General features: G+C 38.1%; 1 protein-coding gene across 5 annotated transcripts in view; it reads left to right on the top strand.

Annotated features, from left to right (window-relative positions):
- Positions 1-1939: 1939 nt before the first annotated feature.
- UBR2 (ubiquitin protein ligase E3 component n-recognin 2) overlaps positions 1940-23319 on the top strand; it is a 58991-nt gene continuing 37611 nt past the window's right edge. For 4 of the 5 annotated variants that reach the window (XR_012673144.1, XM_075146946.1, XM_075146947.1 and 1 more), the window contains exons 1-9: positions 1940-2118; positions 6480-6739; positions 9521-9599; positions 11154-11267; positions 14178-14305; positions 15241-15379; positions 17103-17165; positions 19149-19269; positions 21911-22018. Coding sequence is in view for 4 of the 5 variants with exons in the window: in XM_075146946.1 (XP_075003047.1) it covers positions 2041-2118; positions 6480-6739; positions 9521-9599; positions 11154-11267; positions 14178-14305; positions 15241-15379; positions 17103-17165; positions 19149-19269; positions 21911-22018 (1090 nt within the window). In the remaining variant the exon portion in view is untranslated. The remainder of the gene's footprint in view (positions 2119-6479; positions 6740-9520; positions 9600-11153; positions 11268-14177; positions 14306-15240; positions 15380-17102; positions 17166-19148; positions 19270-21910; positions 22019-23319) is intronic. The other variant, XM_075146945.1, reaches the window with a different exon arrangement.

Below are 23319 nucleotides of genomic sequence, written 5' to 3'. Positions count from 1 at the left end.
TCTGCCTTCTTCCAAAGAAGCGTCATGTTCTGTATTCCTTAGGCATCAACAGCGCATGAATGAGAAACAGCGTGGGCTTTACTGATCTTCTGAGGAATATATAATTATTTTCTGTGTTCTAAGAACAATTATTCAAAAAGTAGCACAGACATAAAAATAAATACAGCAAAAAGATGTACCCTGCATATAGTAAGGGTACTATCAGACAAAGGGAAATTAAGCTTATTCTTAGAATATTAGGAGGTGAAATTAATATTCTAAAGGCCGTCCTTTTACGATTCCCTCATAGCACTGACTAAACCCATCTTTTTCAGTTCTTGCAATCAGTCTTTCCAGACGTGTATGTTCCCTTCATCCCCAAATTCCCCAGAACTCCCAAACACAGTATGTAAGTAAATGCGATGATTTATAAACCCTTGAGGTTCCAGAAACAAGTGCTTATATAGTATGACTAATATGCGAGCGTGCGCTGCTGCCCCCTGATGCAGGGAACGCTAAATCTCTTCGAAAGTAGCCAGGCAATGGCATGCAGCCCACCTTCTTTCTTATATTAATATATGGCTGTAGATGTATTTGTTACTGCTTGGACAGATATAAGATAATGTCTCTCCCTTGGGTAACTCAATATTTAAATTATTAGTTGAGGGGAGAATGAGCAGAAGGAAGAAGAAAGAAATGAGACAAAAAAGGGAAAAAACAACTATGCATACCCACTATGAAAATTGTTAAGGAATATAAACCGTGAACTGGAACTCACTTTTAATGCACAGTTTTGTTGTAAGTTAGTAGTGTTTGGCAAAGGTAACATTTATGGCCACCTTCAGCTAGTACTTCAGGCAATTATAACTCTGCTTGTCTTTCCTGCCTGTTTATTCCTCTCCCGTGCATTGTCTAAATTTGGGAGTGTAAATTGTCCGGAGCAGAGACTTCCCCAGCAGGATTTGCTGATGTAGGTTCCTGCGGGGTGGGTCCTTATCTCCGTGAAGGCTGACAGAGGCTGCGAGGTGGAAATAATGTTTAGTTTATACATGACACTTAGGTCCACGCAGAAATTCGCAGCCAGCAAGGGAAGGTGTGGTGTGAAGCCCTCAGCACGGCTCACGCAGTCGCTCAGGTGCCGTGTGGCCGTACGCACACAGTTAGACACGTCTGCTCGGTTTTCGGCCTGGCTGTAATTACAGTGGTGCAGCACTGACACGCAGGCAAGCCCCTGGGTACAACAGTGGTACAACAGGTTTTCGGAAGGAGCTCGTAAGCAGCAGAGCCTGTATTAACTAAAATGAAAGAGCGTTACAGGGGATGATTGTTTGCTGGGTTTGTTGGTGGTGAATTTTTTTTAAGTTGCAAACCTGGAGCTCTACCTGAATGAGCAAGGCTGAGCTACCACCCCACCGCTCGGGGGCGGGGAGCGGGCCCTGAGGCAGCCAGGGAAGGAGGGCAGCCGAGCAACAGGACTTATAGCTTCTGCAATTTAGTAACATTTGTCCTAAAGCCGTAGTTGCCAGATTCACGTAATTTACTCTTTTTTTTTTTTTCTTTTCACCCACGCTGGGTGCCGGGGGGCCTCCCGGGGAGCCCTCGCCGCCCCCTCACCCGCAGGCCGCGCTGACAGGAGGGGCGGGCTTCAGCCGTGGGGGCCCCCGGCTATGCCAGCGAGAGCGAAGATGCCCCCCGTCGCGGGCATCGCTTCGCGTTGGAGGAGACGAGGAGGGCAAACGACTACGTTTAGAAGGCCGTGGCGCGGGGGTGCCGAGCCGCCGGCCCTCCCCGGCGCCGGGCTGGGCCCCCGCAGAGTCCCGCACCAGGGTTCCGCGCAATGGGCGCCGCCTCCTGAGAGGCCGGGGGGCAGGGGGGGGGAAGGTGGCGGGGAAAGACTACCACTCCCAGAATGCCCTGCGGCCGGAGCGGCGCCACGGGCGGTGACGTGCCGGGCGGAGGCGGGGCGGAAGTGGGTTCCCCGGGCAGAGCGGCCGGCCGGGCCCGGTTCCGGGTGTCCCTGCCTTGGCGGCGGCGGCGGCGGCGCGGAGGGGGGGGGAGAAGATGGCGGCGGACTTGGAGGCGGAGGTGCAGGCCATTGACAAGAGCCTGCTGGAGTGCTCCGCCGAGGAGATCGCCGTGGTGAGGCGGCGGGCCCGGGGCGGAAGGGCGAGAAGTGCTTGGGGCGGGGAGGGAGCAGGGGCTGGCGAGGCCGGCGGGCGGCACCGGCCTGCCCGGCCGGCGGTGGGGCCGTGAGGGCCGGGGGCCGTTCCTGGGGCCGGGGCGAGGCTGTGCCCGGAGGCGGGGGGCGAGCAGGCTTTCCGTGAGGGGGAGTCGCTGCCCCGGCCGCTTCTGAGGGCACTCCTGGCTGGCAGCGGCGTCCCTGGCTGGCCCTAGCCTGCCGTTGTCGCCAGCGTCGCTATTGCAGTAGCCGAAATCAATCGCAGCGAGCAGCCAGCTTTTCCTGTTGTTCTGGCTGGCGCAGGTGGCTCCCCAGCGAGCCGCCCAGACTTGGTCAGCCCCAGCCCAGGGCGGCCGCGGTTCCCCGCCGCTCGTGGGGCGCCCGGTGGGAGGAGCGGAGCCGCTTCTCGGTATCTCGCTCCTTCACCCGCTGCTTCCTCGCCTTCTCCAAGCAGCTAAGAAGTTTAGTTCTCCTCCTTAGTTTGCTGCTTTTTCACATCTCCCTACCGGCAATCATGCCTCGACGGGAGAAGATCCCCCTCCCCCCGTTAATTTAGGTGGATGTCTGACCCCGTATATGCTTTGTACTGTTGAAGTTTCATTACAGGATTCTTCTTCGCTCCTCCTCCCCCCACCCCCCCCCACCCGGTATTTAAGATGCGGTTCTGGCATAAGGTTGCACTGGTTAAGCTTAGGACTATTAGAGTGGGACACTTGTAGGGGAAATATTATTAAAATCAATGTAATATTTGAAGTAATCTACTCTTGTTTATATACTTTTCCTGCTTTTATGAAGAGTAGTTGAAAGGGAAGAGGAGTGAAATCTTGAGGGTAAAGTTTTCAGAGAAACTTGTTTCTGGTGTAGGCACCAGATCTTATGGACACTCTTGCATTTGAGGATATGTTAAATATATGTTAAATTTATCATTTAACATTAAATGATAGATGTTAAAATATTGGGACTGCTCATGTGCATGTCTGTAGGATAAGACCTTGGAGAGCTGTCTGTGTATTTCAACGAGAATTACATTGGCTGTTTTCCAAAAGAAAATAAGAGACAATGTTATAATTCAGGTTATCCTCAGATTATGGTGGTGTATCTACAGTGCAGACAAAGGTATGATTAGATGGGCAAATGTGCATAGTTAGCTATATCCTAGCTAGTTTAGCTCCAGGATTAGTCTTCCTTCCCCTCAACAGAAAACCCATCAAACACTTCATATAGTAGTCCATACCGAGCCCAAATTACCTTGTTTGTGTGAGTAGCATATGCTGTTTTTGTAGTTAAACCAAAGGCAATTGTGCACCAAGTGGAACACATTTAGGATTTTGCTATAGGTACAAGTATGAGCTTAAACTTAGTCAATTCTTTTTCATTTTTATTCTCTGTGATCACCAGCACAAGCTACAATTCTGAGATCTATTGCTGTCAAATCTACAGTGTGCTGGCAGCTAAATGCTGCTGGCACTGCCTGATTGTATGGGTTTTAGCATTGTTTTTCTCCTTCCTTTGCTGCTAACATTACTTTGCTGATAGCCCAATATTAACAAAACAAATGCCAGCCTAAAGCAATAGTTGCAGCACTTTACACTTCAATTTTTCATTGCAATAACTTAATGATAAACTTCCAAAGAACAGCAATCAAAAGAATAAATTATCTGTAACAGAACATGAGCCTATATTGCAAATATTTATTTGTGTAGCTAAGAAAAACATAAATTTTACCCTTTAGCTTTTGAAACAGTAAACTGAGTTGTTTTATGGCTATTTTTGTATTACAAGTTTTGCTTGTCTAGTATCCCTTATTTAGATGTGGATTTAATAGAAACCCTGATGGACTGTTAGGTATTCACTTACATAAAATGTTATTTGATCAATGCTTTGGGTTTTTTTTTTTCCAGGGCAGTCAAAAATTGTTGCAGGAAACTAAGACTGAGGGGGGAGGAAGTGAAGAGGAATACACTTCTCTTTTTAATAAAAATGTCTCTTGAGAGAGTAGAACATTAGGTTTTCTTACATGTGACTTCAGGATAGAAGACAGACGAATACTGACTGAAAACTCGTCTAAATACAAAATGTTTTTGTTAAAGAACAAATTCCAAAGTTTTGAGTAGTTTTACTGGAGATCAGCGCCTCCCAGGTAGCGATTTAGAAAGGCAGTGCAACATACGTATGCATATGTATATATTTGTAGTAACAGTTTTACATGCGCAACAGTATTTTGAGTTGCCTTCCGAGTAGCTCTTGGAGTGGTATCTGTTTCCTTGTCCTAGAAGCCTGTACTTCCTTCTGATGTTCTTTTAGCCAGGATCTGATTTTCAAAACTGTATGCACAGTTATACGTATAGAACTGGCTCCACAAAGAGACTTAGATGTGATGACATTCAGTGTTGCCACACCTAAATTTCAGGCAACTGCTCCCAGAGTTTTTGGGATGGGAAAGCCGTTTACTTGAGGAACAAGAATTTTCTCTGGCTAGGTATTTGTCTGAGCTTGTAGTGTAGCTAATATGCACTGTGTATTTTCTAGATAGAAATTAGTAATGTACTGCTGAATTAAAAGGCTAAAATTAAAGGTATTTTGCTGGGAAAAATGCAAGCATAATAACTAATATATGCCCTAGAAAATAATCTAAAAATGATCTTATTAAATAGAAGTCATGGAAGAGCCTAAGTCAGTTTCACTGTGATTTGGGTCAGTTCCTGGTGGCAGTAAATATTTGGCACAAATGATGAAAGGAGAGAAAAAGATTAATGAGCTAGGGAAAAAAAAAACCAAATCAAATTCTTAGTGATGAAAACTTTATTTTTTTTGGTTTTGTGTGGTATTCTCTGAATCCTGGTGGGAATGGTGAGATTATCTGTAAACTTCTAGATTGTTACATGTGGCTTTTTGGCAACCTTTTCCTGTGGACTTCCTTGGGAAAAATCTGGGCTTTGACCATCAAAGCTAGATCAATACAGAAAGATTTAGTAGATTGATTATGATTTTAAGAAGTCAAACTTAAGAAAAGAGAAATGAGGAAAGCATATTATTCTACTAAGAGCTGTACTGACAACTAAGGGTTTTTTTAATATGAAGTTCTGCTTTAGAAAACATAGTCTAGTAAATGAAAATACTACACTATATTAAAAAAAAAGGAGGGCAAAAATGCAGCCATTCTTAAATGGCACAAATGGTCTGCTGCCTCTGTATGTCTGTGTCCTGAAGAACTTACTACAACCGTGTTGTCTCAAACGTAAGTTCTTGAGAGTAAGTCATAAATAATTCAGAGTAAATCAAGGTGTAACATTTGATTACCAAACCAATTTATTTTGGTATAATTAATTCTTGGTTTTCATGTACAGTTTTAGGTTGATTCTGAATTCTTTTTCTGAAGTTGCCAGGGGGTATCTCGTTGTCATATTTGCAATGAGAAATGGCATACTAAGGCTGTTTATGTAACACGGGATTTAATCAGTGCACACCTGCAGCATGTGCTTGCTCCCATTTGTTTATTATAAAAACCTTGCAGCCTTAATTTACAGTTTAAGCCTTTATAGAATTGTAATCCACAAGGCAGAAATAAAACTCTGTGTGTGTATACAAGGGAAAAAAAACCTAGAAAGAGCTGTGAGTTTTTCAGTGGCTTATAGCAGGTACAATAATTTGATGGCTTTTAAAACCTCTGTCAACATTGTTTTTTACAATTGATTGACTAAGAGAATTCATGGCTCTAACATCACAGTTGAAATAGTAATTCAGATAAATTATTTTGGTGGTAGGAGAAACCAAAAGCCCCTCATTTTCATAGGTAATTTGTTGAAAATAAATAAGAGAGGGACTGTTCCTGACTGACACCTAATGCTGTGTTTGCCATTCTCCTTGTACTTTTTGTCTTTGCCTGTTTCTTGCCAACTCCAGCCTTCCGCTGCTCCTCTGTGTCCCCAGCTGGCAGCATCAGTCTGCACTCCAAAGAAATGCAACCAGCATAGTTTGGGCCTTATCCTAAAAGTCACTGCTAATGTTGGGACGTTTTACTGGTCATGCATTCCGGAGGAAAATTTTTAAGAGTTTGGTCTCTCAAATCTTGTGTTTTTGAAAAGAATTTTGTATGTCAAAAGGATAAAATGTGCAAGCAGGGAAACAAATTATTCCTTTCCTAATGTCTTTCTTCTGTGATCATCTAGATTTAACACTTAGAAGGAAGCATGGCTTTCTAGTTTTGCAATGCCGTTTAGATTTTTGATTTAGAAATAAAAAAGTCATCTTGATGGATAGAACTATGTTTGGTATTTTTATTAATGAAAGATTTGTGTTCTCTTTGCTTTTAATTTAAAAGAAATGGCTGCAAGCAAATGACCTTCAGAAAGAAGTATACCAGCATCTGGCATATTATGTACCAAAAATTTACTGCAGGGGTCCTAACCCTGCCCCACAAAGAGAAGACATGCTGGCACAACACGTTTTGCTGGGACCAATGGAATGGTATCTTTGTGGTGAAGATCCTGCATTTGGTTTTCCAAAGCTTGAGCAAGCGAACAAACCTTCCCATCTTTGTGGTCGCGTTTTTAAAGTGGGAGAGCCAACGTATTCTTGCAGGTAGTTCAACTTAGCATTGTGAAGTATTTATAATTTGTGAAGTCATGGAACATTTTTCAGTAAGAATATACTGTCCTAATAAAAAGTTAATACCGAAAATGTATTTTTACAGTAACCTTGCAGTGTTTCATGACAGGTGGGACCAGGGGAAAATTAACACACTACAGGTTTGTAAATGGAAAAATATTAATTAGTATAATGTAGAGTGTTTTCTGTACAAAAGAAATGCAAGGTTAAGAAAGTGATTGGGGTGAGCTGTCAGTGTGATTTAAGGGTATTAATCAGAAGTAAGCAGGCAAGTGCATGTGTGTGTAATTCAGGTGTTTAATATCAGCTGTTAGTGTTGATCCTGGATTTTAGACCTCTCTCCATGACCTGTTAAACCAATCTATTGGATGCCAAAACAGGTGTAACCCCTACTTGGTGGGGTGACAGCAGGAGGGAATGTCTGTCTTATTTGGAGGGTTTATTTTTCTGGGTTTCCATCCCCTTCATTTACTAGAAGAATTTTACTCTCTAGTGCTCTCCTTTTCTAGAAACATGATACCTTATTGGCCTTATTCGCTGAAGTTCTGATTCAGGGTGGACTTGAGATACTTAACTCAGCAAGCTGCCTCTTCTGCATTTCTATTTCAATGATCAGTTAGAATAAGTAGTTTTGGAAATGTTTTGAGACCTCTTATCTTGACATGGGTGAGATTAAATTGGTGGGTACTTTAGATCCTTTCAACCACTAAGAAAACTCCATCTCTTCTCAGGTGTTCTTAGGTTCTTCCTTCACACCTGTGAAAAAGTGGAGAGATCTGGATAGAGAATTAGAGAGTGGGAGGCTCAGGACTATCAGGACTATAAAAAGAATTTCCACAGTTTCTTTAGTACCTTTTAGTGAAATCTGGTCCCAAATAACTAAAAAACCAAACCTCAGAACTAGTGTTTTAATCAAGTGAAAATCCATTGCAACCTAGAAGTAGTATGTTAATGATCAAATGCTCTTCATATGGACTGATGAAAACTGGGAGTTCTGTTAATTTCTTCTAAACACTTGTTTTTTCAAGACCAACAACTCAGTATGTAATGTATATCCTTGAAAATACTGTCAGGTGTGATGAAAACATAGAGTAATGCAGTCCATTGGTGTAGAATTTAGAGAATGAGTGAATATACTGTTCATACTTAGGGTCTTTGTTTCAGTTGAAAAATTATTTAAATACAGCAATATAATCATAATATCATTCAGGTTAGAAAGGATGTCTTGGTAGGCCATCTCGTCCGATCTTCTGCTCAGGTCAGGGTCAGCAGTGAATACAGAATATTTTTGCTGTTGCCGCTGTCAAGATGAAGTCTCATCTTCTTTCAATTAAGTACCGAACATAGATGTAAAACTGTTAATGTTTTCTGTTGTGTGTTAATAATTTTCTTCAACTAATTTTCTTTGGTAATGAAGAATGAGAGTTTAATTTAAACTTTTGTGGTATGCGGAAAATAATTGTTTTCTGAGCCCATGAAATACATTAAAAGCAGTGGCTTTTCTTTCCAGTTGTGAAGCTTACAGGTCTGCCTCTGCTTTAGGTATAAGGACCCTTATTTGTTTGAGAAATTACTTGGCAAATAATTCTGAGTTTCTAAGTGTATTGCCACAAGTTTAGGGCTCTGAAGAATCGATACCCAATATTGTAGAACTAATCTACCCAATACTGTAGGCATAGTGTTGCAATAAGTGTTTTTGATTTTTTAAATTAAAAAAAAAAAAAAAAAGAAAAGCCATGAACATAAATTATTCTAAAACAGAAGAGCTTCGTATAATTTTGTTTTGACATTTTCACCTTTAGTGGCTCCTATGGAGAAATACTATACTTTATGCATAGTAAATCATGGTTGCCTGATTATCTTTCAGTGATTAACTGGTTTAATTTATTTGGTGAAATGACATTAAGAGAATTCTTGATAATAACATTTCATAGGATCTCTGGTGTTTTCTTTTGAACAAAATAAGCTGTTTCTCTGAATTCTTGTTTTAATATTAACCATCGTAAGACATTCATTCTCTTGGTAGTTATTTTCACATTGCAAAACCTGACTCCCTTAATCTTTGAGGTGCTTTGAAGTCAGTGGCAGTTTCAGGGAGACAGCTAAATGTAATGCATAACTGTCTCATTAATTTGTTTAGCCCCTTTTGCTAGAAATTACTTCTATCTAATATAGCAGTGCTGGTAGACAGGACCTTATTATGGTCTCTCATCTCTTGGTTGAGGAAATTGCATTCTCAGACCTCTTCAGTGAGCTTGTAGGGCTAACCGTAGAAGCAGAGGTTTAATCTAATCTGTTGTGTGCTATCTTTCTTTCCAGTGTTCCGTGAAAAAATGTCTTCTCTGATTGCTGGAGATTGTTAATGCTTGTACTCTGTACTTGGGAGAACTTGCTTGGGTTTATACTGTTCACCTGTCTGTACTGTGTTCTGTAATTCATCTGTTTCCTTGCTTATATATTTGTCTCACTTCTTGAAGGCAATGGCTATATTGCCCAAATATACATGCTACCCAGACAATATTTTAAAGCCTCTTCTGTTATGAGAACAGATTTTTTTTTCTCCTTCGTTTGTTTCCCCCTCCTTGGAAGCCATCCCTTTCCTCTTTCAGAATAATATATAAATTAGTCAGGAGGTTCATATTGGTGATATTTGAAAATTACCTGTTGTAAAATGTGTAATTAAAGGCAAAATCATTTGTTTAATGCTGCTTTTTCCCTCCTTCCCCCTGTGGTGTTTTTTTTTGCTATTTTCAGAGACTGTGCAGTTGACCCAACTTGTGTGTTATGCATGGAGTGCTTTCTTGGAAGTATTCATAGAGAGCACCGATACAGGGTTAGTAATGTTGCTGGAATATATGATGTAGTCATTAATAATTTTGTATGTGTATGAAACTCCTTGTTTAAAGTTTTAAGAATGTATACATAATTTCAAAATGTTGGATGAACACAAAGTTTGGAATTATGTCTGCAATAATCTTACAAGAACTTCAGTGTTTTGATCTGAGTGTAGATTCTGAAAGTTACCACTTTAAAATATGGAGCAATTAAATTTTATGCACAACAATTAAGCTTACAAATGTGAGTATGTTATTTTTAACATGTGCCCTTTAGTGAATTTTACAGCATTAGAGTTGTTTTTTGACTTGCTTTGACCTTGATGTTTGACTATTTTTAAAAGGTATTGAAAAACCTTTATTAAGAAACCACTTTTATTTAAAACTTATTTCCTTTAAACATCTGAATTGTTATCAAATTCTATACAATAGCAGGATTTTTGTTTGTTTTTAAACATAAAGTTGAAATAGCAAACTAAAATGGTAGATGCTGTTTATTTTAGTAATCTACTGCTATTAGTAGTACAGATTAGTTCAAAAAAACCTACAAACAAAACCAAGAAGGCCTTGGTGTGTTTTTAAGCTAAGAAGCTGAATGAAAACTACCAGTGCAGCCTTTCTGTAAGTCTGTGTTTGACAATACTGCACTGATGTTAATGTAAATCTGATCACTGCATGGTTACACTGAGCACTAGGATTTAGGAAAAAAAACAAAACAACTTGCTCTAAGAAACTCAACCGAGTTTGCTGATATCAGCATACTTCTTGTATGTAGGTTTTTAGTTTGCAAGCCTAGTGAATTAACAAGTCTATGTGACATCCACAAGCGAAAGCAAATGTTGTTTCAAATGTCCATCTAATTTTGTTGATACTGTAGGATGTCCCTGTATGCCAAAAATAGGTGAAAGAAGAATTCTTCTGTGAATCAGTTAATAGTTGTGGTCCAAAAAGATTATTATTACACTTATTAATTTGAGGTGATCTTAGCTTTAAAATCTATTTTATTAAAAGTGTAAGTAAATCATTAGAGTTTTCAGATGCTTTTTTCTATGCTTACTAAGACTTAGGTGGACAATTTATAAGTTTTTTCTGTACACTCCTGTTACTGTAAACAGCACATCTTTGACTCACTGTGTAGTAGTGCTATATGAAACGATTTAGCTTTGTTCAGATGAAAAATGTGAGAATCTGAAATAGTACAGATGGCATTGCAAGTAATAAATTCAGAAAAACTGAAAACCAGAAAAACCCCACAGCCTTCAGGTGGGGCAGAATGGATTTGAAGCTTTTGTTGTTTGTGGGGTGGTGTTTTTTTGTTGTTTTTTTTTTTTTTTTTAATTTTCTTTTGGCATGGGCAGACTGATGAAGTAGATAAGCTTTCAGCCATCATAGAAACAGGCATGGTTTCACTGTGCTTTTTAAACAGAGTACTGGCTAAAGCTATCAGGTGTTGTGATTGTGCTTTTGTAGGTTAGCTATGATTACTCATTTCTTAATGTGTGTGTATGTATATGCATATTCACATGAACTGTTTTCTTTTTAAATAATTTTAGATGACAACATCAGGTGGAGGAGGTTTCTGTGACTGTGGTGATACAGAAGCTTGGAAAGAAGGTCCTTACTGTCAAAAGCATGAACTTAACACTTCAGAGACTGCAGAAGAAGAGGTAATAACAATTGAGGCATCATGTTTTAAAACGTTAACTATGTATGTATGTGTGTATATATATATAACTCATTCATATGAGGTTATTTTTACTCTTGTATACCATGCATGAGAGATGGGAGGAAATCTAATAGTAATATTTGAACCACGCTATGTGTTAGACAAAATTAATGTCTTGTCTAACTTAAGGAGTTTTTAGAATGGTATTTTCTACTTGAAGGCTTTATTTTGTGTGTTGCTGGTCGCCTCTGCAGCTTTAGTTCTGTTTCTTTGTTTTTCCGTCTTATTCTGAAAGGTGAAGGGAGTCTGCCACGTGGAAAAAAAAATCTGTAATCATGTGCATGAAGAAGCCAAATTAAGCTGTCTGTGCAACATATGTTCTGATTCTTGCCAAAGTAAAGTGCACAGATTTTTTAAATCAAAATAACTTGCTGTTACAGGAAAACCATAATGGAGATATAAGGTAGAGGTCTATAAAAGCTTGTTTGGTATGGAGAAGGTAAATAGAGAACATATCTTCACCGTTTCTCATAGCATAATGACTTGGACATATTAAATGCAAAAAGACATGCTACTTCTTACAGTATTGAATTCAAGAATATGAATTCAATATTCATACAGAATATGAATTCAAGCTGTTGGACTAACTGTTACAAAACACCATTGTTGTTGAAAGTTTATATATGTTCAAAAGGAAATTTAACGTGTTTGTGGAGGGAAAAAATGGTCAATGGCCATTTAAAAATTGCAGATACCATCTTTGGTGTGGGAAGTATTAGTGTCTTAGGTTACTGGAGACCAGAGGAGCATTCTGTCCTTTTCTTACACTCTTCCCTTAGTATCTGTTACTACATCTCAGGAACAAGAGTGGCTAGATGGGCTTCTGGTCTAGCCACTCACATCTGTTCTTATGTAATATAATTTCTGTGAGATTTTTTTGAAGGGAAAATACAAAGCAAATTTCTGTAGTAATTTTGCTGATCAGATGCTGATCTGTAACTGTACTTGCAGTGACAGTGGTCCTTCTAAAATCTGTTATCGCTGTCTCAACCCTAAGCCTCCAGCACTGCTGCACGGACTCACCACTTGATCTACATGCCAGTTTACATTAGTGGGCAGCCTTAGAAAATTGTTGTTCTGAAATCTTGGGTGGACTGCTACTTCTATGTCCAAAGATACTCACACAGTGAATGTGACAGAAAAATTAAAGTACTGGGCAGGCTTTGTGTTTCTTTCCTGTGAGTGATGGGGGTTGAGATCTCTTATGTTAAGCAACGTTGTGTTCGAGGTAGATCAAGGATCATTTGTTGAGCATTATCAGAGCCTGTTTTCTGCCTTGCCCAGGTACGTGTGTCTGTGGAAAGTGCTGGGAATGGAGGCGGTGCTGCTTCTTAAGATTTGCCTTTGCTTTTGGTGACTGATAGTTCTCCATACCCTAGATAAGTTTAAATGCAGCAAAAAAAGAGAAGTGGCAGTTATTAACACTCCTGGAAAGCTTCCAAATATTCCAAAAGAATCTTGGGGTGGGTGGGTGAATAAACTTTACTAGTACAGGTGAATTGCTGACTGTCAAGGGCCTCCTGTAGATAATGCAGACTTAAGTTGTGAAAAGATTATTATGGCCATTTTTATACAACATAAACTGTAGTGAAACACCGAATTTGGTATTAGTTAATCCTAAAACAGAAATTGGGCTACTGTTAAATATTTTAATTGGTTAACAATTACACATAATTCAAAATATCAAATGATGAATTGAGTCAGTGACCCAATGTATAATACATGTCCAGGTGACCTGCAGGGCATGCAGTGTTCCCTTTCCAGCTTTGTAGAAGAGGGACTAGTTGTTCTGAACATGAAAAATTTGAAATAGTAGAAGAAGAATCCTTTCAGAGAAGAGGTTTTTAATGTTTTCTATTCACACACAAATCCCTTGAAATGGATTGGAAGGAAATGGCAGTGGTTCCTGTACTACCTGATTCAGAGTTGGCAGCGGTTCTCATTTGCTGCTGCAAAAAGTAGTCCCTTTGACTTTGCAAACTGAGGCAGCACTCCTCTTCCTCCCTCTCCTCATTTCAGTTCCCCCACCTGCAGCAGCAGCCATCCTGCCCTGGCAGAGAGAGGAGGATGAGTTTATAGTGGCTGCTGCAGATGTCAAATGGAGGGCACCCTGGAGAGTGCAGAGTGGGCACAAGTGGGTGCATGGTCCACATACAAAAGGAGAAAAACTGTCTGTGAACAAGACTGAGACATGGGCAGATCATTATGAAATACCTAGTTACATTTAAGCATTTAATTATTTATACACCACAGCATGTAAGAGTCGTGCATCATAAATCATGGTCCCAGTGTGCTGGATGTTGTATATATGTATATAAGCTTGGATAGATAAGACTTCTGCCTCTAAATGCATGCTACGTATAAAATGAGGCAATAGATGCATAGTTGTTTTTATTCTGCAGTTTACTAATATTGGTAAGTGGAACAAAAGATACAGTGATTTCAAATTACGTTTTTGAAGGCATTGCGGAAAAAGCAGATTTTGATACAATTGAGGTTAAAAGTTCTTCAGAACAACTGTCTTAGAAGGTGTGCAGAAGTGGGAATCATGAAAGTGAAAATGGAGAAGTGTGTGAAAATTTAAGTGGGTGATCAGAGGCAAGTTAACATTTAGGTATTGAATGTTAGATTACTGCTTTGGTGATTGTCAGTGAAGAACTGGAAAAAGAAAACAGAATGATTACTGACTTTATTCCTTTCAAATGTAAAGTCATTTAAAGAAAAACATCATTAAAGATGCTTACATCATCTTTAGATGATGCAAATTGATGCAAAAAAGAGGTACAAATTTGACAATTTCTGTTTTGAATGTCATTTAATTTCTCAATTGCTATTTATATTTATTTTCCAGGATCCTCTTGTGCAGTTACCAGAAGATATGGTAGCAAGAGCTTATAATATTTTTGCCATCACATTTAAATATGCAGTAGATATATTAACATGGGAAAAGGAAAATGAATTACCTGGCCTAGAAATGATGTAAGTATAGTATTTCTCTTCTGCCTTTTAAAGGCTTGCAGATATTTACAATAGAAAATGCAAATTCTGATTTTAAGTATATTTTCTGCCTTTCCTAAAACTGTCAGGAATATTTTGTAGACAATGGACTAAAATAATTTTAATGGATTTGTTTTTCTCGTGTTTTTTACTTTTGTGATTATTCAGCCCATTTCTCTCCATAGTGATGATGAAACAATGTATTTGCGATACTTTTGTTTTCTTAATATTGAAAAGGAAGTATTAGTAAAATACAATACCCTAAAACAAGTGGCAGGTTAACTTCTTATGATCAAAGTTACTCAAATTCTGATGGCAAAAGTATTTTGTACTTTTGGTGATCTATTTTTTATAAATTTTGAAGCATTACAGAATATTTAAGTGTATTGTAGCATCATAGTTACCATGGATTCATTTGTGACATCTTGTTAGTAACTTCTTTTACTTTGTCTTGATTTTGGAGTTTGGGTTTTTTAAGAGACTGCCAAGGTTTTGTTGTCTGATAGACCTTTATGCAGTATTGGGGAAACAAGTGTGGCAAAATAATGCCAAGATGGGTGAAATCTCTAAGAAGCTATGGGGGAATGTATTCGGCACAGCTGCAATGGAAGGAAATGTGTTTTCCTTAGTAGGAAACTAGCAATTCATTATTAAAAAATGTTCAAAAATAATACTCAGACTTAAGTATTGTCTTAAGATTTTGCCCATTTTGGACTTAATTCTGCAGGAAAGATGCACATTCCTATAGAAGTTAGGGGTGGTCAGTCTTTTTCAAGTAAGTTGTTGAGATACGTTCCAGTGTAGCAAAAGAAGCCCAGGTTTGGGTTGTATGCATGGTGGAAAGCTTTGGTAAAGTAGAAGCTGATTTTTTAAATTACATTACTTTGAATTATATAAATTCAATCCTTGCTTTGAAGTGAGAAGAGTGACACTTACTACTGCATGCTGTTTAATGATGAAGTCCATACCTATGAACAAGTTATTTATACTCTTCAGAAGGCTGTCAACTGCACGCAGAAGGAAGCTATTGGTTTTGCAACAACAGTAGATAGAGATGTAAGTAAATCAATTGCTAGAACTCTTAATTATACTTACTCTAATGTTTATTTTATGTGACTACACTTACTTTAGTTCCTTTTCCAAAGAGTGTGGTTAGTGTGATTGAGCCATGTGTGTCAGGCCACCCTAAAATGTCTTAACTCATTGGCCAATCCAAACCAGACCTAACATTGAATATATGTTTCAGTGTAACTGTATTCCAGTGAGTCTTGTGAGTGTAGATAGCAGGGTGTCTCTCACTCCTCTGTCAAGAACAGGCAGCAGCTTTAGCTCATCCCTTACTGTACACCAGGGAGCTGACATTGAAAGAGCCCCTATATGTGCTCCAAGCAGGGGAAATGCTTCTCAGAGTAACACCAGTCAACTGTGAGGGATAAAATCCATAATTGGCTACTTTTGTTCCAGTGCTCGTGGAACTATTTGTGTTTTTTTTAAATTTAATTTTCTTTTTCATAATTGTCAGATGATAATGGCAGGAAGAGGTAAAGCATTTCATACAGCATTTAGAAAGAACAGTGAGTTCAGAATTACTACATGCTGAATGTAATTTTAACTAGTATGTCGGTCTCAGAAGCACTCTGCCAGCTGTGTTTGTATTCTGGCTTGTGTGCATTTTTTAAGAAAGGGAAACTTTCTAGGGACAAGTATATCTTGTTATTTGTGCCATGAGCCTGTAAGCAGTTGCTGTGAAAATGAGCGTCCTTTTATGTGGTTTTGTTGGCTTGTGCCTTTTTTTGGGGGGGTCGTGTAGGGGGAGAAGCCTCTTCCAAAATGGCAATGAAAGTGTAGTTTTGGGTTGTTAAAATACTTCAAGAAGGTCAGTGGAAAAGGAAATATAACCACTTTATATTACTTAACACTGAACTAGATTTTGTTTTTGTATTATCACTACTCTATTTTTGTGATATCGGTAACCAAAAGATTCCCATCTGATCCCTGAATGTGTGCTGACTTGAGCACATGCTGTGTATTGCAGGATGCACTTTGGAGATTTTTCCCTACGGTTGATCCCTGTTCTACTTCTAAATAGATACATGAATGCATGTATATATATACATGTGCATGTGTGTATGTATGTATACATGTGCATGGGTGTATGTATGTAAAAGAAATGAGAAGGTTATGCCTGAAACAATGATTTGGCATCAGACCAGATCTAAAATACCAGTAATCTATTCTGTCTATAATACACTATAAATTGAATCAACTATCTATTTTAATGTATTTATTGACAGTATAGAAAGACTCATACAATATGGAAACCTTCCAGTTTTGAAATAAACCAAGTGCTTTAGTTGTATGTTTAAAACACCAATTAGCTTTCATATCTACTTTTTAAAAGGCATTGAAATGTCTGAAATATCTTTAAATTTTACCAAAACTAATGATTGATGCAGTAGTACTAAAGATAAGTTTTCAGTATTTTAAATAAAAGAAGTGTGATGGTTACATCTTAAAAACAGTATTATACACAGAAAATTTAGTGTGACAGGTAACTGCATATATGGTATAATTTTATTTTCTTTTAAAAAGTAGAGGGTCCATTTTGGGAATTCAAGTATGTATATACAGTAATTTAAAAAATGAAAATAGCATGACAGCAAGAGTGGTTAACGTGCATCTGAAACTTTTACTGTATCTTTTATACTCATGTAAAACACAGCATTTGAACTTCTTGTTTAGAAGCTGGTGGTAATGTTATTTCTTTACAAATTTAAAGGGACGTAGGTCTGTTCGGTATGGAGACTTCCAGTACTGCAATCAAGCAAAATCAGTAATAGTGGTAAGTAATATTACCTACTTATTTGCCTCATCTTAAGCAAAAAGAGGCATTGCTCCACAGTTTTGGGATATTGTTTCCGTAATGACTCTTTATATTTTAATAATACAAAGTGTTGGAGATACTATTTATAATACACACAGTAGAAGTATCAAAATACAGGTTTATGCTCCATTTTTCTTTTTGTTTTTTCTACTATGGTTTACTTTGCACCCAAAATAATTCCCTAAAAAGAAATTCCCAGACAACTTTTCCCTTCAGAAAACAGATCAGGAACTTCAGATGTAATCTTTTAGAATTGCATGTCAGTTCACATCAATGAAGTTAAACTATTTTAGTTTTTCTCCTATAGTATGAAGTTGTTTGCCTCTTTCACAGCCAAAACTATGGAAATTGTTACTGATGGAATCCAAGTGTGAAACTACAAATACACTTTCATCATGTATATTTATATGTGTATATATATTCATAATATCAATATATTACAGGGTTCTTTCATGTAAGAACATGGGAATAATATTTTCTATTTAATTTTTCTTTAACTGCTGCAGTGCAGTACTTAATCACTTGAAATAAATTGTTTATGTATAATACTGCTACCACTGAAAAACAAATACTGCAACTAGAGTTACTGGCCTTAAACTATTTAAGGTATTTTGAAAACATTAACATATCTTTAAAGATAAAGTTATGCAATATTTTTAACTTACAGAATCATAGAATGGTTTGGATTGGAAGGGACTTTTAAAGGTCATCTAGTCCAACCCCCTGCCATGGGCAGGGACATCTTCAACTAGATCAGGTTGCTCAGGGCCCCGTCCAGCCTGACCTTGAATGTTTCCAGGGATGGGGCATCTACCACCTCTCTGGGCAACCTGTTCCAGTGTTTCACCACCCTCACTGTAAAAAATTTCTTCCTTATATCTAGTCTAAATCTACCCTCTTTTAGTTTAAAACCATTACCCCTTGTCCTGTCACAACAGGCCCTGCTAAAAAGTTTGCCGCCATGTTTCTTATAAGCCCCGTTTAGGTACTGAAAGGCTGCAATAAGGTCTCCCGGAAGCCTTCTCTTCTCCAGGCTGAATAACCCCAACTCTCTCAGCCTTTCTTCATAGGAGAGGCATTCCACCTCCTGATCATTTTTATGGCCCTCCTCTGGACCCGCTCCAACAGGTCCATGTCTGTCTTGTGCTGAGGGCTCCAGAGCTGGACGCAGTACTCCAGGTGGGATCTCACCAGAGCAGAGCAGAGGGGCAGAATCGCCTCCCTCGACCTGCTGGCCACGCTTCTTGTGATGCAGCCCAGCTTGCCACCTATGCAGTCAAAGAACAAATGGCTTTTATGTGTAATGTTTAGGGACATGGTGTAGTGGTGTAGTGTAATGTTTTTTATGTGTAATGTTTAGGGACATGGTGTAGTGGGTATGGTGGTGTTGGGTTGATGGTTGGACTCGATGATCTTAGAGGTCTTTTCTGACCTTTATGATTCTATGATTCTATGACTATTAAGGTTACTAACACAGAGATGAGGGGAAATACTTTTTTTCTTGTTTTAACTCTGTGTGTTTAATTTGTATTATTGAGAATAGTGTGTGGACAATCAGTTTCTTTCCTTGGTGGGCTGCTGTGTGACTTGCATGTCATGTTGTGAGGAACAAATGTGCATGGCTGTCTTAGGTTGTGCATGGGACTGCTTATCAGTAAAATGCAGCAGATCAGTGTGTATATTGATAAGAGGCCAAGAGTGGAAAATGGATTGACCTAAATATATTGATATTGCATAATAAGGTCCTTCAAATATTAATAGGGTAAAAAAAGTTCAGACTTTTTTGGTTTTTTTCTTCCCTATATAGGTGTTAATAATTAGAATATGTAGTAATATTATAAATTATTGAAATTAATCATAGGAATGCTGTGTTTCTGTGCAGAAATATATGCTAGTCCTCACTTAAATATGCATTACTTCCTTTTTCCTTTTCTTTTTAAGAGAAATACCAGTCGTCAGACAAAGCCGTTGAAAGTACAAGTTATGCATTCATCTATTGTTGCCCATCAGAGCTTTGGTCTGAAGCTCCTAACTTGGCTTGGCAGTGTTATTGGATATTCAGGTGGGCAAACTTGAATTTTTTTGAGATAAGTTAGGGAATATTTGTGAGGCAAGCTGAATTCCTGAAGCAATGTTGTCTACTTATTTCAGATATGTAATATATAAGGCAAAGCTATTAATAACTTGTCACACTTCATTCTGTTTTCTCTTATTGGAGTGCTGTTCTGAGTTCTAACTTCCATGTGAAAGTGCTACCAGTCTTAGTCTTCTCAGATACTGTTTTCTGTTTAGTTGCTGTTGAAGAGAAGCTGAGAATCACTGTCAAATGCTGTATGCCAACAAGCTATTTTTCAGTCCCTAGTTCTTTTTAAATGAATGCAGTAAGCTGAAAATAACCTGTCTGATTAGATAAAACAATATTATTCAGAAGTAATTTGATGAATGATGATGAAAGTGATTGCTTCAGATTTTTTGCTAAGTAGAACAGAGAAAGTGCAAGGATGTGTGGAGGTTTTTGGGTAAGTATAGAAGTATTAATCAGATATTTAGAAAGAGGTTACTTCAAAGGAATCAAGATGCACAGTATCATTTTTATGGGAAGGCTCTGTGTTTGTTTTGGCTTGGTTCCTCCTTTGTCCTGATGAATCATTAGGTTGTGAAGATGTGGAGCATGAGGGGAAATAAAAGGACAATATGTCAAACTGCTGGTATGTAGAAATGTAGATACAGTCTCCAATGCACTTTGTGTTCTATGCATCTGTAAATGTTAACGGGAATTAGCAAAGTACACTTGGCTGTAATATTGCATATACATTCTGCGTAGGTGCAAGATTTCTTCAGAGATTGTGTATTTTATTAGACTGATAGTTGAAAAACTAGCCAAGATTTCAGGCACAGGATCTCTATATCAAAAGTGTTAACTTTTCTGAAACATAAGTAGTTTATGTTTGTATAAGTTAATTTTTAAAGATACATAAATCAAACTTTTGAGAAGTTATGGTAGCAGTTTGTTTAACTATTTGCCAGTGTTGCTGGCAAATAATAGGTATTAATAGAAAGAAGAGATATGAAGGTATTTAATTTCTGAGATAAATTTTCCTTTCAGTGTAACGCGTAGGCAGGCACTGTCTTTCTTATATTCTTTGAGCCCAGTTTTGTGCCACGTCATTTGTGCCAGGTACCGAAGTCACTAATTTTCAGCACTAAATTACAGTTGCAAAAAAGTAACTTCAGTATGTTAATGGAGTATCAAATTACAGATGAAAGTGTTGAATTTATAGTTTGATTTGTGTGTGTGGTGTTTCTGGAATTCTGCAGAGTTCACTTCATTAAATGCAGTGTCCTTTATGATTCAGAAGGGCAAAAATAATGTTTGATGGTAAGCAGTACGCATATGTTTTGTCTGTGACCTATGTGCTCAACTACTTGAAATGCTTTACACACCTTGGGATGCAGTCTTGCAATGTACTCTGGTTTTGTGAAATGCACTTTTGAAAAAGTTGGTTTCACTTAGATTTTTAACAAACACATCCTAGATCTGCTCATTTAGATTCTGCTCAATCTTCTAAACAGCCTGTTACTGTTCATCTGTAATGTGGGGTGATAGAATTGCACTGCTTAGGTGGTTACACTTAAATGTCCCTGACCAAAGGGAGTTCAGCAGGTGGAGGGTTCTTCTGCTGTGCCACAAAGTTAGGTTGGATGATTGCTGTGAAATGAGTGTCAAACTCTTGTCAGCGAGTAAAGGGAAAAACCTTACTGTGGAACTTTGTCACAAGCTTGACTACCACATCCTTTCTAGCAAATGTCAGTTCTTCAGGAATAAGCATCTGTTTGCCATTTGTTACTGAACAATGCAGTAGTTTCCATTAGTTACCCTTCATAACAGTAATTGGAATTGAACTCTGCAAGGCAAAAAAAACCCCAAACTGCTATAGGGGTTCTCGGACTGTACAGAACTGCACCATGCAACACATGGTGTGGTATACATGGCACTAAGCTACTGCCAGCTCTACCTAAGAAGCTGAGATGGCTGAGTGGCGTGCAGAAGTAAGGGCTAACGTGTAAATCATATAGTTGTATTAGTGAATATGCATTACCTGCAGTGCAAAGCTAGGCTGAACATTGTTAATATGAGCGTGTCTGTGTTGTGTTCTGTTGCAGATGCAGGCTTGTCTGCAAGCATATAATAACTTACATGTTCATATAATAACAATTATTATTGCTTTCCATTAGAAAAATATATGTAGAGAAGCTTTGAAATAATAGCAGTTACTAAGTGTAAACAAAAAAACTCATATGAGTATATGAGTCATTTCATATATGAATTATATTTTCCTTTTGGTAGAACTCTAAACAGGAAAAATATACAGGAGACTAATTTTCTAGGTTATAATTTTTTCTTACATTAGTAAGCCAGCAGCACTTTTAAGAAAGCACATTTTTATTTGGTAACTTTGAAACAAATCGTTGTGTTTGGCAATTTTCACAAGATTCCTAATCTTCCCTAAGGTTAGTGTGAAACTTGCAAGGTATAAAATATTTGTGTTTCTATTAGCAAAATATGAGCAGTGTTACTCAGTTGCCAAGGAAAAGAGGGCCCTATGGCTTCTATTATGTCTTATGAAAATTCCGGTATGTCAAAATAATGTACAAGTTTGTGTTTAAGCTATAACTAAATTACACCATTTCTCTTCATTAAGATGGCCTTCGTCGAATATTGTGTCAAGTTGGTTTACAGGAGGGGCCAGATGGTGAAAATTCTTCTCTTGTGGATAAGCTGATGCTGTATGATTCTAAACTGTGGAAAGGTGAGTTTTCTCAAACTTCTGGAAAATACTAAACAATGCTATGCATATAAGTTTTCCCTTTACTGTATCTGATGATGCTTGATCACTTTTACTGTGGTGTGTTATAGATAGAATTGCCTTATTTGTGATAATCTGTCTCTTCATGATGCGCTCCAAATATATTGAAGACAAGAACATAAGGAGACCATTTGGAGATGGGGTTGGTTTTAGATCTAATTTTTCAAAGTAGTCTGAAATTAAGGCTGACTTGAATATGCAGATGACAGTGATAGTTACGGGAAATGGAGTAAACAATAGTGTGATTTGGGATTTGTCTGCTTATAGGATCTCAGCATCTGTATCATATCTACCAAAATGCCTCTTTTTAAGGGATAGGGCAGAGGTTTTCTGCTTTGACTTGTGTTTGTGTTCATGAGGTATTCTTAAGTGTTCTGAAAACATTCAGTGAAAACTACTGTTCTGTTATTTTAGAGTCCTTAAAATTTTAAAAGCCTGATTGATATAATGGGATTGGCTAGAAAGTTGTAATTTTGAGGAAGCAGAGATTGTTAATTTCTTTTCCATCTTGTACTCTGTGTCTGATTTGATATCCTGAAAGGGCATGTAAGGCCAGGCGCAAGAAAGAGAAGCACAAAGAGAAGGCAGAGAATGGTGCAATATATCTGTCCTTTCCTTATTTAAACATGAATATAGTATTTTGAAGATTGCTACCCTCCCCCCAGTATCTTTTGTTGTTCTTCAGTTCTGAGGTACAGATATCCTAGAGAGTAGTAACATCTCTTCGTGGTCTGTCTTGGGAACTTCTTGGAGCAGCAATAAAAGAAATAAGAAGTAAGGTGGAAAGTGGATGTAGTATGGAGAAAATGATTCTTTCAGGTTTTGTTTATGTAATACCTTTATCGGTGTGATTTTTTTTTGTGTATGGGTTTTTTTTTTTTAACGCAAATTTTGTGATCTGAAAGGTACTGCTTTTGTGGACCATTACAACATTTTTAATACAGGTTTTGTTAGGATAATGTCTTTCATGTAAGGAAGGAGTAACTTTTGCATTTCTATTTCAACATCAATATTTCTCTACTTTTTCATGTATTCCATAGTTATTCTGAATTAAGGAAAGGCTTTTGACTTAAGTGACCTACAGAACGAAACAGTACATACATGTATGTATTTCCAAGCTACATACAGTCAATTCTCATTTGATTGATAACATTTTCTGGGATGCTGCTCAGACAGACTAGAAATTCAGAGATAGCTAGACTGATTATTTTGCAGAGTTGTTCACAACTAACAAAATCTATTGC

The sequence above is a fragment of the Calonectris borealis genome, chromosome 3 (genome assembly GCF_964195595.1).
Source record: "Calonectris borealis chromosome 3, bCalBor7.hap1.2, whole genome shotgun sequence".
NCBI classification, from domain to species: Eukaryota; Metazoa; Chordata; class Aves; order Procellariiformes; family Procellariidae; genus Calonectris; species Calonectris borealis.
The sequence above is the reverse complement of the archived record's forward strand: the minus strand, read 5'-3'. Positions and strand labels throughout refer to the sequence as shown.